Source organism: Theileria orientalis, chromosome 2, assembly GCF_000740895.1.
Source record: "Theileria orientalis strain Shintoku DNA, chromosome 2, complete genome".
Classification (NCBI taxonomy): domain Eukaryota; phylum Apicomplexa; class Aconoidasida; order Piroplasmida; family Theileriidae; genus Theileria; species Theileria orientalis.
Window position 1 is genome coordinate 445,581 of NC_025261.1, and position 16,347 is coordinate 461,927.

General features: G+C 38.7%; 7 protein-coding genes across 7 annotated transcripts; 2 read left to right on the forward strand and 5 right to left on the reverse strand.

Annotated features, from left to right (window-relative positions):
- Positions 1 to 13: 13 nt before the first annotated feature.
- On the reverse strand, positions 14 to 3,139 carry TOT_020000220 (conserved hypothetical protein; the record flags this gene model as incomplete). The annotated part of the gene is made up of 1 exon (XM_009691957.1): positions 14 to 3,139. The coding sequence occupies one exon, from the start codon at positions 3,137 to 3,139 to the stop codon at positions 14 to 16; it is 3,126 nt and encodes a 1,041-aa protein (XP_009690252.1).
- Positions 3,140 to 3,170: 31 nt separating this feature from the next.
- Positions 3,171 to 4,798, reverse strand: TOT_020000221 (conserved hypothetical protein; the record flags this gene model as incomplete). Its single annotated transcript, XM_009691958.1, has 7 exons — positions 3,171 to 3,228; positions 3,344 to 3,418; positions 3,461 to 3,573; positions 3,625 to 3,719; positions 3,844 to 3,984; positions 4,126 to 4,296; positions 4,327 to 4,798. The coding sequence occupies 7 exons, from the start codon at positions 4,796 to 4,798 to the stop codon at positions 3,171 to 3,173; spliced, it is 1,125 nt and encodes a 374-aa protein (XP_009690253.1).
- A 15-nt stretch (positions 4,799 to 4,813) lies between these two features.
- Positions 4,814 to 5,501, reverse strand: TOT_020000222 (conserved hypothetical protein; the record flags this gene model as incomplete). Its single annotated transcript, XM_009691959.1, has 4 exons — positions 4,814 to 4,940; positions 5,011 to 5,254; positions 5,311 to 5,412; positions 5,447 to 5,501. The coding sequence occupies 4 exons, from the start codon at positions 5,499 to 5,501 to the stop codon at positions 4,814 to 4,816; spliced, it is 528 nt and encodes a 175-aa protein (XP_009690254.1).
- Positions 5,502 to 5,635: 134 nt separating this feature from the next.
- Positions 5,636 to 6,478, forward strand: TOT_020000223 (protein kinase; the record flags this gene model as incomplete). Its single annotated transcript, XM_009691960.1, has 4 exons — positions 5,636 to 5,683; positions 5,750 to 6,157; positions 6,189 to 6,239; positions 6,368 to 6,478. 4 exons carry the CDS (start codon positions 5,636 to 5,638, stop codon positions 6,476 to 6,478), a joined length of 618 nt encoding a protein of 205 aa, XP_009690255.1.
- A 147-nt stretch (positions 6,479 to 6,625) lies between these two features.
- TOT_020001034 (uncharacterized protein) lies at positions 6,626 to 7,745 on the reverse strand (the record flags this gene model as incomplete). Its single annotated transcript, XM_009691961.1, has 9 exons — positions 6,626 to 6,717; positions 6,810 to 6,918; positions 7,024 to 7,109; positions 7,139 to 7,180; positions 7,213 to 7,281; positions 7,322 to 7,444; positions 7,522 to 7,577; positions 7,610 to 7,650; positions 7,683 to 7,745. 9 exons carry the CDS (start codon positions 7,743 to 7,745, stop codon positions 6,626 to 6,628), a joined length of 681 nt encoding a protein of 226 aa, XP_009690256.1.
- Positions 7,746 to 8,169: 424 nt separating this feature from the next.
- Positions 8,170 to 11,322, reverse strand: TOT_020001035 (heat shock protein; the record flags this gene model as incomplete). The annotated part of the gene is made up of 6 exons (XM_009691962.1): positions 8,170 to 9,322; positions 9,519 to 9,628; positions 9,706 to 9,950; positions 10,198 to 10,780; positions 10,862 to 11,069; positions 11,216 to 11,322. The coding sequence occupies 6 exons, from the start codon at positions 11,320 to 11,322 to the stop codon at positions 8,170 to 8,172; spliced, it is 2,406 nt and encodes an 801-aa protein (XP_009690257.1).
- Positions 11,323 to 12,430: 1,108 nt separating this feature from the next.
- On the forward strand, positions 12,431 to 15,676 carry TOT_020000226 (heat shock protein 90; the record flags this gene model as incomplete). The annotated part of the gene is made up of 5 exons (XM_009691963.1): positions 12,431 to 12,500; positions 12,796 to 13,394; positions 13,554 to 14,090; positions 14,533 to 15,033; positions 15,377 to 15,676. 5 exons carry the CDS (start codon positions 12,431 to 12,433, stop codon positions 15,674 to 15,676), a joined length of 2,007 nt encoding a protein of 668 aa, XP_009690258.1.
- Between the last annotated feature and the right edge of the window lie 671 nt (positions 15,677 to 16,347).

The window sequence follows — 16,347 nt, forward strand, 5'->3', positions numbered from 1 at the left end:
TATAAATTAAAACTTATTTCTCTTCATCTGAGTCATCGAGTTTAAATGTTTTACCTCTTTGTCCTCCAGTACCCACTGAGGTGGCTGTTGGAATACCTTGCCCAGTATGCAGGGGCGTTGGACCCTGAGGTGTTCGTGTACCAGCTGCAGCCTGCCCAGGTTGAGCACCTGTCAGACCTTGTCCAGCATATGCAACATGACCGGCTTGGCCATGCTGAGCAACTGGTACACCTTGACTTGCTGGTACTGTAGGTTGTGTTACCACTGTTTGGGTCGCGGCTAGTGAGGGTTCCACGTGGAACGTGTGCCTGTGTGATGTGAAGTTTCTTCTGTAATATGAGTCTACTGTGTGGTTGCGCATGTGTTTCGAGGACTTATCACGTAAACTGTATTTTAGGAGAATTCCTTTTTTATCTGCATTAGTTTCTAATGTGAATAGTTGGCCAGATTTCGGCTTAGCAAATCCATGATGATTCTCTATAGCAAGTGATACTGTTCTGTTTGTATCGTAATTTTCGTCCTTGTGTAATCTTACGAATACAGGAAATTGACTTAAATTTTCTATCAAGTTATATGGTACCCATCCATTGTTCACATAGTGCGAACATTTAATTTTAGTAAGTACATAATCGTCTCTGTTGTTCCAATTTACTTGGTAGTTGTACACATCATCTCTTGCTGATATGTTAAGGTTTGTGTCCGTCCTCACCAGTGGCTCCAAGTCAAGTTCAAGGTTCTTCTTTGCCACTACTGATGCTTGGAAACCTTGTGTTTGGTTTATTTGATATGAGTACAATTTTGTTGTTTTATCCCACTTTTCTATCTCCAATATTCTCAAAAGACCGGTTACGGTGACTTTATTATTAATAGCTCCTAAAACAGCCGCTCCGTTAACATCTACATTATTTTCTGTTTTTACTGATACATTAACCATCCTCGTGAACACATGGGCGTCATCCTGTAATAGGTCGTGCCCATTAAACTGTATTTTTCCTATTTTGTGCTCCAAGTCGTTTAGGACTCTAACGTTGTACACTGTGCCGTACTTATATACTACAAAGTGATCGAAAGTAAACACAGTCTGCCCTTTATCATTTTGGTATATTTTCAATATGTCCATTGGCAAAGAGACCTTTTGCTGTATTTCATATCCTATGTAGCCGTTCGCTGAACTCTCCTTATATGTTCTATGCCAACAGTCCAAGGTGTCACAATCTCTCAAGATGAAGAATGACTGCGTGTTTGTTGGCAATAACAATTCCCTCGAGCTCAGATCAGTGTCCAATGGCGCTATAACCTTCCCCTTAACTTCAATGTTCCCAAGCATCTTCCCGAAGAGATACTTGTATCTCATTCCGACCATGTAGTAGTCTCCCATGAACTTGATCTCAAATCCTGTCAACGACTCCATCATCATGTCGTTGATCCAGGTGTAGAATTCCATGATATCAAAAGTGACCACTTCCTTCGCTTTGGATACGAAAGTTTTTTCTCCTTGGAAGAATGAGTCCACCTTGACAAATGACTCTAGGAATCCATATCCGCGCCTCGTCACCGAGTACAGCTTCATCTCTTTGTCGTTCATGATCATGTACTGGTTTGATACATAGAACCTATTTGGGCACACCATGAACGTGTTATACGTCAGGGATCCCAATTTTTCCACGAACGAATTCGTCCTCACGAATAAATTTTCCCCTGACACTGTCCCGTACTTTGTTACGTTGGCCGTGATGTTGTTTAAATCCACCTTTACCACGTATTCTGGCAACAGATGGAGAGCCTTTCCTGCTCTGTTTAGGGTTGAGGGGTTCTTGGGATCTCCTCCAGTCGGTCTAAACAAGTATTTATTAGACTCTCCGTTATAGTATTGGTCAAAAACCATGATTCCCTTTTCGTTTGTGTATATCTCTCTGTTGAATATTATATCTGCGTCCCCTAGCAGAAGATTACCTCCCATATACAGATTCCCTATTCTGTAGTCTATGTTCTTAATCCTATATCTTGCGTTCGGCGTAACTGACTCACCGATCAAAAGCGCCGAGTATTGTGGATCCTTGGTTTTTGGCACATCAGTCACATCAACTTCAATTGACGTTTTTTTGTGCTTAGTGAACGATATTTCATTGGCCCCCCTCCTCAGTATCGTCACAATGTAATAATTAGAATTCCTCGGTTTATCGTATATTGTTACATATTTAGCTTCCGCAAACTCCTCCACTTTCACTGATATACACAGTGTGTTTTTATTTGAATATATTACGTTTTCGGCTTCCTGCACGTTAACCAGTACTGTTTTCTCATTGCACCCGTCATAGAAAAGGCAGTCATTTCCGCATGTCGATAACATTCTTTGGTACGAAGCTGACAATCTATCCAACCTCAGGGTCATTAATTTTCTTCCCGTCGCTTGCGTCGTTACTTGCTTCAGGTCCTTTCCTAGGTCGAACGTCACATCTGTGATTAATCCAAATTTTGGGACTGTGTTCACCACAACTTTTCTGTCGTGTACTTTTATTGTTCTATAAAACACGTTCAACCCGTCCAGCAATACTGTGGCACCGCATTTGATTGCTCCCACAGTATGGTAGTTTTGCACCTTATAATATCTGCTTCCATCAATTTCAACTATTTCTGTTATATCCTGGCAGATGTCCACCTCTACTTGTGTAAAATCGAAATTTACGTAGTGGCCATCAGTGTTTTTTGCGTACCTATCCAGCAAGATGAGGTTATCGAAGAACGTGTGTATCTCGACAGTCTTGAAATATTGTGAATCATCACCTACTTGTTCAGACTGATCATATTCTAATGTATCATGTTTTACAGCTTCTTCCAGGTCAGGATTGTGATCTCCCGTCTTGGGATATTTTACAACTCTGACGTATCTATATGTTGCTTTGGGGTCAGGATTTTCCGAAATTATGAGCGTACTATCGATTACTCTTCCAACACATTTATTATCCAATTTTGCCTCCTCTGAAACCACGATGTGATCATAATTCTTCTTCTTTGATTTTGTTAGTTCACTCGATAAATTAGCGATATTCACCTCCACAAAGTTTAGGTCTGTTAAAACTGGAGATTTAGACAGGAAAACTATTACACATATAAAAATAAATCTAATAAGCGGCAACATAATAATATTTTACATGAATTATAGGATAAAACTATGATAAATCTCCGTCTAACAAGTTTAAATTTTGCCTTTGTTTCCAGACCCCACCCCTTTGAATCCATTTAATATATTATTAACCATTAAATTGCAAAATGACTTTAAACACTATTAAAAACACTCAGCATCACCTTACAAACTCCATTCATTATGCTAATCTAGAGGTACTCATCCACTGTCTGTTTTAACTCAATATCACAGCTGGTGCCACTTAAAATTGTTTTCCATACCTGTACCTTCCACCTAAATTATTAACGTTTCAATCAGCACAGAACTGAGCGTTACCTTGGGATCTTGCCCAGTGAATCTACCAGTGTTTCCGTCCTTTCTGTCACCAACTTTGTTACATCAATTGCAGCTAGGTGAAATCCCCAAGAGGCTTGAAAAAGTACTTCTGCCTAACAACACATTAACAACCGTTTCTATTATTTTAATAAATATAGTCATACGTTGCACATTTTTGTTATTTTTGGCTCTATTTTCGAGTACAAATCCATGTTTCTGTATCCGAATCTTCCGAATGCCAAACAGGCAGCACTCAAGTCTGTACAATTTTTGTTTACACATTTGAACCAAAATCTCAGAACAGTTTCTATCACCAACTAACTACTGTTTAAAGCAATAAATTGTTAACATCTATCATTCCTATTTGATATATGTTGGCAAACCACAATAGTGTATATGCCTCCTACCTTTTTCGTTCAATTCTTCCATGTGGTCCATAAACTTCATATATACCTTTCTACATATATTTACGTCTGTGTATCCTGCGTTATATAGGTTCCATAACACCTTTATGATGTCGAGAGCTAAAATTTGTTAATGTACATTATGGTGATTCTATTTAAGTTACAATCTATATTATCTACTATTAATACACAATTTTAGTAACATTGCTATAAGTTATATGCAATATGTCTATATTCTTCATAACTACTCGCTGATTATACCATCAAGTGAATACAATATGTTTGGAACGTGCTGTGCCATTTTTTTGAAAAAATTTTTCTGAGTATTTAACTTTAACCTTCTCGACAACACCCACAAACAATCCATAAACGCGTCTCTGCCCATTTCAGTCACTCTTTTTTGCAATTCTAGCACTGCGACCACATACTCTCCTACAGTCAATCATACAACACCCTTTTTACCTGTATCCTTATTATATATGTGAAACGATTTCAATATTGTTGCGATGTCTAACACACTCAGAATATGTATGGAATCTTTGAATCTTTTACTGTATACTATCCAAAAACCCCTAGATTTACTGAGTAATCCCTTATTCTGCTCCTCAATTCCCCCTTCTTCTTCATTTTTGAATTCTCTATTCAATTCTTTATTCAAATCACTTTGATTTCCATCACCTTCTCGTTTATTTTCTGACTTATTTGGAGAATAATCTTCTATAAACTCCATTTGTTTCGGTGAATAGTTGCTTATCAGTTCGTATGCTGTTGTTTTTAGTTTATTTGAGTTTGCGAAACATAACACATTCCAATAATCTCTTCTTATTCTTCTCAGCTTAAATTTTATGAACCTATTCGGTCCGTCCTGTGTTAGCACTGGCAGTGGTTTACAGCTGGCATGGCCCGGTGCCAGCAGCCTTTTTGCGATTAACATTTTATGAAGCTGTATTTATTTAAGACTGATGAATTGATATGATCTCCAAAACATAAGTCTTGCCCTTGCGATTTTCTTGAAACTTATTTTTGTTGTTTTAATACTTTCAAGCAGGTATATTCCCAGTGTATCGAAGCTATGCCTATATTTACATCATTACGGAATAACTAAATCATCTAAATATCAACATCAGGTTAGTAATATAAACAAACCTGTATAACCATTTATTTAAAAAGCCTTTACGTTTTCCCGTTGTGGAATCTTTTATTGACTGCAGATACAGTTTATAAAAGTCGTGTACCGCAGGCTCCCTGGATGCTACAAAATACAGCTCCGGACTCAAATTGTCATATATGGCGTACACTACTCTCTCTGCTCTTTCCAGAGATGATTTGTTTACATCCAATTCTGATTGACTTATTCCCAAATACTCACGCTCACTCCTAACTTGTGACGCTAAATAATAATAATTAAAAACGGTGGGATTCTATAAAATTAATGCATATACTCACCTATATTGTGTAATTTTTGTATATGTGTAGGGAATAATGATGGGTTTGCCAATGATTTTTCGTAGTTTGAGACCAGAGTATCCAATTCTTTACTTAAAACACCTGAACACGATTTTTGGGCAAATAATGAAATTACTTTTTGAAAAATCAATTTTAGAAGCGTTCTGTCTAAGTATTTGCGATATTCTCATCAGAAAATAAAATTTAAACCTTATTCTTGATTCCATATGTGGGTGCCATCAACAGTAACAGTTTATTTTAATTTTTAACTATAATTTTATCCGCGATTTCAATTCTATCAACACTTTTATTTTCTTTTTTATAGATGTACTCCGAGGTTGACGACCAGATAATTGCCCAGGGTGCTGAAGCTGTAAGTTTAATGTGTATTTACTATTCACTATTAATTACACATTTTCCACCTGACTGTTTCTTTTAGATTGTCAAGAAGGTTAAATATCTTGGCAAGGTGTGTATCCTGAAACGGAGGCTCTTTAAGCCGTTTCGTCACAAGACTCTCGACGAGAATCTGACCAAGAGTCGAATGGTCGCTGAATGCCGCAGCACTGCCAAGTTGAGGCGGCACGGCGTTTACGTGCCTGTCATTTACCTCGTCGACTTCGATAAACGCGAAACCGTCTACGAGTTCATCCCCGGGGAGACCGTCAGTTCCATTTTGTCTAGGGGCCAGTTTAAGTACTACGATCTCATTGGCGAGAACATTGCAAAAATGCACAACGCCAACATCATTCACGGCGATTTAACTACTAAAAACATGATAATGTGCAAGGGTCGCATTCTTTGTATTATAGATTTCGGCCTCAGCTTCTTTTCTACTCTCGCTGAGGTATGTTATTTATTTTTACTTTTATTTTCAGGACAAAGCAGTTGATTTATATGTTTTAGAGCGTTGTTTGACTCCGGAAACTGTATACAACTACATAGATTATTTACCAGAGAGGCTTGTCACTTTTTCCTATAACCTCTCCTATTCATATCTATTCCACATGTTAGGTTACACATATATACTCACGCACTCTCTCTCACATTATTTCAGTTCCAGGATGTTCTTAATTCATACGAATCTCTTGTCAACGACTCCGAAGATGTCATTCGAAAACTCGACGAGGTTAGGCTTCGAGGTAGGAAGCGTGACCTTTCTGGCTAATCGTTTGTACCTTTTCAGTGGCAGAATATTTTAAAAACTTGTAATATACTATTTAATAGGCTGAATACTTTTTTAAAAGTTTGATTAATCATTAGTTTACCTTCTGCAATATGAATTCTAATATCTACTGACAGTTATTTTACCATATTATTTATTTTTAACTATTTTCGATATTGATTTAACCATTTCCTGTGCGTTGATATTCTTTCCATAGAATTCCAAAAACGTTCCATCCTTATCTATATAATTATAATATATATCGCCGTTTACAAATCTATGCACTAATTGGGTGTTGATTTGATTAAAATAGAATATGAACATTCAGACTTACCCATTAGGTAGTGTATTATTGAGTGGTCCACCAGGTAGTCCTGTTCCGTTGCCTTTATGCCCTCGTTGTAGTATACTCGGAACTTTCTGGTAACGTTTTTTATCACCTCCTATATAAAGTCTTAGAACAAACAGAGTGTGTAAATCTTTGATTACACTTGCAAATATTTTAGTGTACGAATAGTCAATCCTAGATATTTGTTTATTTTCCTTACTGGTGTTCCTGTCAGCGCCACTAGTCTTGGATGGTACTCCTTTACGTACTTTTTCAACAGCTGTGGTGTGTCTCTTTTCGGGTCAACTACACACTCGTATTCACTTCTTTCGTACCTGATATGAATATTGGTTGTACCACTGGCCCGAATTGCTTATCTAAACATAGTTGTTATCTTAAATCACCTCACCCAGTTGACTAACAACTTGCGTTTGTTTATCCATTTCTTCTGGGCATATATCAGGGCAGTTGCAAAATCCTATTTATTTTTTCATTAATGGGCCTGTTTTAGAACGAACCAAAGTATATTAGCTGGTATTTTCCCTTGAACTCCTCCGAGGATCTTGTTACGCCGTTCTGGTCCACCAGCTTATAGCTTCCTCCCAGTTGCGGCGTTCCATACCTCTCCTCCTTTACAATCGCTACATTTAACATCAGTTATAGACCAAAAAATACAGTTTTTTCCCATTTTAACCACTATTAGCTTTTGATTTCTTACCAAGTTGTTGATTCTTCTTTCTGTTGAATGCGTAGTACACTCCTCCTCCTACCAATCTAAACTGCCTTTAATTTTCCATCTTTCCTACCCGCAGATTGCGATGTTTGCCAATGCTCCCTTGAACGTGATCTATATTTGTTTTTTTACATGATTCCACTCACTCTGATTCCTGGATTATTCTTCGTTGAATACAATCTAACATTCTTTGGCACTCCTGTTATCATTCCTCTATTTAACACTCTGTTTATTAACAGCATTTTATTTTACACTTTGTATTATTTTTTATCCTTTTCACCCCTACTTGTTTACACATACCCTCCTTGTGATTCCGTTTCCCTCTTTTGCTCAACTACTTACACATCACTGTTTTTCCCATTACAAACACACACACTTACCCCCGTTGTTACACATATCTTGTTAGTGTACATTGTTTTATATATATATATATATAAACGTTTGGCTTACACACATGTTCGACTCCGTTTAATGTTTCATCGATTATCACATCTATGTGTACTGGCCTACCACATACTTATCTACTTTTATCTTTACATTATCGCCGACTAGCTCTTTTACAGTGCTCTTACCCTCCCAGTGGGTTACTCGAGCACACTTCCTTAAGGAAGTCTTAATAGCTTCGTCTCCTCGTCATGGTATTTCCTGTGCTTCCATGAACTCGCTGTCGTCCCTGTTTCCCTCCTCTGCGTCCTCCATTTCTTCGTTCTCCTCTTCGCCATCCTTTTTCTCTTCGCTCTTCGTTTCCTTGCTCTTCGGCTCCTCCACCACCTTATACTTCTTTATTAGGTGTTCCATTTCATTTTTCAGCAGGTTAATTTGCTCCTCCAGCTGTTCCATTGTGTACAGCGGGTTATTGTACTTCGGCATGTTCTTTTCCTTTTCCACCAGCTCCATCGTCGTGTTGTTCAGTCCGTTAATCCTGTTTGCCACTTCTGCTCTTTCTCCTTCCGGCACGTTCGTCCAGTCTCCTTCCCTTCCCACTGCGTAGTCGTATATTTGCTTCAGTCTCGTGAAGAAGTTTCCCAGGTTCTGCTCCTTGTTCGTGTACACTCTGTAGTTATTTTCCACTGGTTCAAACATTGTTGACAGGCTGTTGTGCTTCGCTTCAAAATCTGCCAGAGTTCCCAGTCTGTTTTCGTAGAGCCAGTTTTCCACTTCATCCAATTTTTTAAGCATGTGTGCCTGCACCTTCCCCTCCACGAACTCTACGTGCGTGTTATTCAACTTATCTCTTGCTGCGTACACGTACGTTTCCAGGTCATTAAGTGTCTTCAGTCTTATCGTCTCGTTCATGTCCTTTCTTCTCTGGTTTGCTTCGTTTGTTGCCAATTGTTCCAGGTCAAACTTATATGGCGACACTACGCACACATCCAATCCTCTGCAGTATGATAGCAGACTTCCTGTTTCATCGAATTGAAACTTTACTATCCATCCGTTTGCGTCCTTATCTATCTTTGGCACTCCCTCCTCTTTATTACCTTCATTCTTACTACATTCCTTTTCCACTTTATTAAGGTACTTTTCTACGTCTTCTTCTTCCTTTTCTGATTGACTCTTTTCTCCTTCCTTACCTTCCTCCTTTTCCGCCTTTTCTCCTTCATTTCCTGGTGCCGGTACTGCCGTCAGTGTGTACTGGAATGTCGGGAGCTGGTGTCTACTATTTACTCTTGGGTCATCAAATGACGACAACACTGTGAACGGCGGCTCAAATGGCACTCTCAACACATACACTTCACTCTTGCTACTTCCTACTTCTGCCACTACTATCCTTTCCACCTTTTGCCTATATTTTTATTAGTTTTATCTCCAACATAATTCTATTTACTTAATTCTTTGTTACTAATTTATCCACATATTGTAACATATACTAGAGCAACATCAATATCTACCAACTGTCTGTATCATCAATATCTACCAACTGTCTGTACCATCAATATCTAATACCAGTATCTATGACTAAATAATCTATGCTTTCGTACATTTGTGTGAATGGCCCTAAACCTGGAAGTGCACTCACGCTAAGTGGTCTCCTCAGCTTTTCTACCACGTTATATTTTCTAACCATGTAGTGTTTACTGTTGATCGCTCCCTAAAAACCATTTCAATTAAATTCATCAACCAATATCAATACTTATCCCATATCTATTAAACTCTCTACTATGTTACCTGTAGTACGCATCCTCTTGCCACCGATTCATCTGCGTTGAGTGTCTTGCTTATTGGCTTGTTGAACACTGTCGATATCAGTGCTTGTATGCACGGCACTCTCGTTATTCCTCCCACCACTTCCACCGAGTGTATTGCGTCTTGCGTTCTTCCTGACTCTCTGAGTGCTGTTGTCAGTAGTTCCGAGAGCCTCGGTAAAAATTCCTTAGAGCACATGCTTTCAAATTCCTCTCTCTTCACGTTGCCTAATCATTTTTGTTATTATTGTTGTTAATGTTATAGTTAATGTTATTATTGTTGTTAATGTTATTATTGTTAATGTTATAGTTATTGTTACTATCATGGTTATTATATCATCACTATGACTATTATTGTTACTGTAAATATAAACATATACCTAACTATTAGTCTCATACTGTTTATCTGGCTACTTTTCTATCACCGTCTACTTATTGCTCTTTTAAAACAATGATTATCTCTACCTGTTCTAACCTGTTAGGTCGTAGTCTTCCATTAGACACTCCAGTGAGTATGACGAGTCCGAGTTCGCCGAGAGCACTCTTTTCACCTTCGACGCTACTGCTTCCACCTTCAGCCTCGTCTTGTTGTTCGCCAGAGGGTCCAACTTATATTTTTTGCTGAACTCTTGGCACATCTCCCTCATGAGCATGCACTCCAGGTACCTTCCTCCCAGGTCTCTGTCCGAGACTTCCGAGAGGACTACGCAGTAGCTTGCGAAGAAGTCCACCAGTGCCACTGTCGTGTGCGAGTGTCCTACGTTGACAAGTGCCACTGTTGTTGCTGTTTCGTCGCTGAGCTGCTTCAGTCTGTACATTCCGTAGTCCATTGCCATTGCGAACCCTTCTGAGATTAATCTCAGGCAGTTTGAGCCCGTTGCTCTCACTGATGCCACCATCAGGTTCTTTTGGTACTCCGAGAACCAGCTTGGGTGCGACATCACTACTTCTCTGCACACTCCTCCCGTGTACTTCTCTGCCAACTCCGTCAAATAACTCAGGTATCCTGTCAGCACTGCTAACGCTGACACTGTCGTCGTTTTACCTCCATTTGTTACCTACATTTACGTGATCGATGTAACTAAATATGCCATTTTATTTAAATTTACTATTTATCCTCTATTATTTAATCATTTTACCTGATATGCCAAGTGTCCCTTTTCATCAACTGTAAATGCTGTTGAATTAAAGAATTTATCTAGTTCTGTAACGTTCCAGTGGTCTTCGCTTGTACTAAGCCCTAACACATTTAAAAATCCTCTACAGGTATTTCTAAAATTTGAGACTATTTGAGTATTTGCTTGATCTCCAAAAATTCTTTGTAAATCACCGTACGACACGCACGTTCTAAACGTTAATTAATAATTTTTTCAGATTCCATTGTGTTTACATTATATTACAGCCAGGATTTCAATACATAAATTTTACGACAATGTCGGAAAATATATTTATTATAACATATTTGCATAAAAATATTCATTTTTGAAACTTACGGTGTATATCTTTGAGATACGTCGTTTAGTACAATATCTATTGCTCCTCGGAGGATTGTTGCAACGGTCGATGTAGAAGATCCCACATCTACACCTAATACTGGCATTTTTAATATCTTTATTCATACAAATCTGTTTTACATGAGAAATATTAAAACTATAGAGTAACAATTATATAATAAGCGCAATACGTTGTATTTATGAGCTTTTTGATTATTCTTCTTATAATTGGAAAGAAATGAATTATCTTCGTTTCTCACAGTTATATAATATAAACACATACTGATAAAAGTATTAATTTACGTAACACCTTGGCGTGGGGGGACGCATATAAAAAATCATATTAAATACAATTTTAAACCGTGAAACTATATAACACATAAACTCTTTCATCATTGTCTAATGAATTTTTTATTTTTTAGTAGTACTTGATGTCCATCTATTGATTTAATTATCAAACAATTTCATGTAATTCCACTTGACTGAAATATTCGTTTAAATATTATTTATTGTTAATTTATATAAATTATATTATATTTCGAATGTTCATTTGGAAATATTTATTAAAATATATTATTGCATCGTCTTCCTCGACCTCGAGACATGGTCGCTTTGATGCTAATATCACTTGATCTATTCAATTACTTAATTAATAACACTTAAAAATTTTTATTATTAACTAGTTCTTAACTATGTGTGAATTTTTGAAGTACACCTATAAGTGAATTTATTCGTCATGTATGTTGTAAATTTATATTATGATCTTATTTAATAACATAATAATTTCTAAATATTAAATCAATCAACCTTCCATAATAGTGTATAAAAATTATAATGTGTGTTTTTATTAATCTAGAATTTTGAAACATATGCCATAAATATATGTCTAAATAACGATACTCTGAGATATATATGGTCCTTCCAAATAATAAACAAACCTATATCAACGACAATTTTTAAAGAGCCTATTTGGATGAAATTAATATATTAATAAATCTCAATATTATAACAACAAATTTCAAAGTTGCCGTATAATATTGGCTCGTTATGTGGCTACTATTTATGTTAATATATCACCCAATGTATCTATTGGGTATGATTGATAAATTTATAGATTATATTATTTACAAAACCATTGTCCGCGCTAAAGACTTTGACATTAAATACGCTTTTTAAAATTACACATACTATTGTCCAATTTATTTCTAGTTTACCATGGCATCAAAGGAGGAAACTAAAGATCAGGAGGTTTACGCTTTTAATGCCGATATCTCCCAACTTCTCAGTAAGTTCCCTAGGTATTTAATCTGATTGTTTTGTTGATGACAACAATCAGTATGTCTCTATCATAATGATGTGAAATATGTGTATTTATCATGTTTTGTTGACAGTGATATCTTCTACCTTTTCCTTTTTTTATAAATAGCTTTTATGCCTGGAATATATTATAGATATTATATTTATTGCTGAACATTGCTTATTGAGATAATTAATTATATATTTAAGATCTTTTTTGACTTAGCTGCTTTATCAATAGTTTATCAATTAATGTTAATAAGCCTTAATATGACATTCTGTAGGCTTGATCATCAACGCGTTCTACAGCAACAAGGAAATATTCCTTCGTGAGCTGATCAGCAACGCAAGCGACGCTCTGGAGAAGATCAGGTACGAGGCAATCAAGGATCCGAAAAAGATTGAGGATCAGCCAGACTACTATATCAGACTGTACGCCGACAAGAATGCAAACACACTCACAATCGAGGACTCGGGAATTGGGATGACCAAGGCAGACCTCGTAAACAACTTGGGAACCATAGCCAAGTCAGGAACAAGAGCATTCATGGAGGCACTGCAGGCAGGCTCAGACATGTCGATGATCGGCCAGTTCGGTGTGGGATTCTACTCAGCGTACCTGGTGGCAGATAAGGTGACGGTTGTCTCCAAAAACAACGACGACGACCAGTACGTGTGGGAGTCTAGTGCGTCAGGACACTTCACAGTGAAGAAGGACGACTCGCACGAGCCCCTGAAGAGAGGAACGAGACTGATCCTGCACCTGAAGGAGGACCAGACGGAGTACCTGGAGGAGAGGAGACTGAAGGACCTGGTGAAGAAGCACAGCGAGTTCATCTCCTTCCCAATCTCACTCTCAGTGGAGAAGACGGAGGAGACTGAGGTGACAGACGACGAGGAGGAGGAGAAGAAGGAGGAAGAGAAGGAAGAGGAGAAGGTGGAGGATGTGACAGATAAGGTGGAAGACGTGACCGAGGAGAAGGTGAAGGATGTGACTGAAGAGGAGGAGAAGAAGGAGGAGAAGACGAAGAAGAAGAGGAAGGTGACGAACGTGAAGAGGGAGTGGGAGATGCTGAACAAGCAGAAGCCGATCTGGATGAGGCAGCCGTCTGAGGTCACGAACGAGGAGTACGCATCCTTCTACAAAAACCTCACGAACGACTGGGAGGATCACCTGGCAGTGAAGCACTTCAGCGTCGAGGGGCAGCTGGAGTTCAAGGCGCTGCTGTTCGTGCCGAAGAGAGCGCCCTTTGACATGTTCGAGTCGAGGAAGAAGAAGAACAACGTTAAGCTCTACGTGAGGCGCGTCTTCATCATGGACGACTGCGAGGAGCTGATCCCGGAGTGGCTCTCTTTCGTCAAGGGCGTGGTGGACTCGGAGGACCTGCCGCTCAACATCTCGAGAGAGACGCTGCAGCAGAACAAGATCCTGAAGGTGATCAGGAAGAACCTCGTGAAGAAGTGCCTCGAGCTGTTCAACGAGTTGACAGAGAAGAAGGAGGACTTCAAGAAGTTCTACGAACAGTTCAGCAAGAACCTGAAGCTGGGCATTCACGAGGACAACGCGAACAGGACGAAGGTAGGCATTCTATGACGCTTAGATTGGATCCTTAAGTAGTTAGCCCGTATAATAATAAATTAGTAGAGATAGTTACAACAGTAGTGTGCTAAGACGGTATTGGATACCTATTTACCATAATTGTATTCCCTGATCGTGTACAATGAACAGATAGTTACATAGTTGTTAAATGGGCCACTAGTATCCATTTGGTATTCGTCATTAATATCAAGTTAATACCTGTGGCATAACAAAGATAATGTCCTTGAGGTGGTAATATTAATTATCATTGAATCGCATTTCAACACTCTCGTTTAAAAACACGATTAGATACAAATACAAATAGGAATATGTAAATAGGACAACCTATAGGATAGATATTTATTATATATATGCAACCATCTGTTGTGAACCCGGTAGAAAGTAAAACTAATTAAAATCCAATGCTAATGATAACTTGTAGATCTCGGAACTGCTGAGGTTTGAGACCACGAAGAGCGGAGACGAGATGGTCTCGCTGAAGGAGTATGTGGACAGGATGAAGACGGATCAGAAGTTCATCTACTACATCACGGGAGAGTCGAAGCAGGCAGTGTCGACGAGTCCATTCCTGGAGTCGCTCAAGGCACGCGACTACGAAGTCATATACATGACTGACCCAATAGACGAGTACGCAGTGCAGCAGATTAAGGAGTTCGAAGGAAAGAAACTCAAGTGCTGCACGAAGGAGGGTCTGGACCTCGACGGCGACGAGGAGGAAAAGAAGAGCTTCGAGGCACTGAAGACGGAAATGGAGCCTCTCTGCAAGCACATCAAGGAGGTGCTGCACGACAAGGTGGAGAAGGTGGTGTGCGGATCGAGGTTTACAGACTCGCCCTGCGCACTCGTGACCTCAGAGTTCGGATGGTCGGCGAACATGGAGCGCATAATGAAGGCACAGGCACTGAGAGACTCCTCAATAACAGTAAGTTACTAGAGCAGTAGAAGCTAGTTAGGCATATGGAGATAGTTAAAGTAGGCATATGAAACTAAATGATGAAATATCCATGCACCACACCTAACCGTCGATGTGGAGTACTAACTATACGCTGACCTTTAAATCGCTTATGTAGTTATTATGTCAGCTAGTTAGATACGACTAACAGTTGCTGATGCTACACAGTTGTGAGTAGTTGCAAGTTAATAGCAGTTACTGGCATTGGATTCTCTTAGTAAATAGTAACAATATCTAAAACGTAAAAGCATAACCAATACTGATATAAATATACAAATATAACTAAAAACAATAAATTAATGTAACAATTTAGAGTTATATGCTGAGTAAGAAGATCATGGAGATCAACCCGAGGCACAGCATAATGAAGGAGCTCAAAAACAGAGCAGCCACAGATAAAACGGACAAGACGGTGAAGGACCTGGTCTGGCTGCTGTACGATACGGCACTCCTGACCTCAGGATTCAACTTGGACGAACCCACACAGTTCGGTAACAGAATTTACAGGATGATCAAGCTGGGACTGTCGCTGGACGACGAGGAGCAGCACGAGGAGGCAATGCCGCCGCTCGACGAGCCTGTGCTGGATTCTAAGATGGAAGAGGTCGACTAAGCGTAAACAGAGGCAGCAGATGGTTACCATAGCACTGGGCCATTTCAGTAAACAGAGGTGGACTAGTGGTATGCAAGTGCCCTCGCCCGAGTCTTTCACGTATGTAATAATTACTGTTGGCGCTGGCATTAAGTGGTTCCCCCGCGGAACCCAGGTATGTTGCCGGCATAAAAAATAATTTGTTTTACTATGTATATGTGTGAAGATATATGGATGTATGGTTATGGGTGATTGTGTGTGTATGTGATGAATGTACGTGTGTGAGCAAATACATATGCGATAATGGATATGTGTGATACGATCTGAGTGTGTAGTATTAGCAGTAGCTAGTTGAAAAGGAAAGAAAATATAAAAAGGAAATTTGAAAAGGTTTAAAGAGAGAATTTAAGATCAATAAGGAGCCAAAATTTAAAAAAAGAAAATAGTTCGTATTAAAGTAGGTACAGAAGGGGATCACCAATGAAGACGAAAGAGAAAAAGGAAAAAAATAAAAAGTAAAAATTAGGTTTGGTAAAATCTAAAAAGGATAGAAGTAAATAATAGATGTGGAATTAAGTGTGAGGAGAGTGAAGTAGGTTGATAACCGAATTGAGATGAACATCTGTGGTGTTAGTAGGGCATCATTCGGAAAACAGAGACAAAATAAACTGAATTGATTTTCCCATGTTACT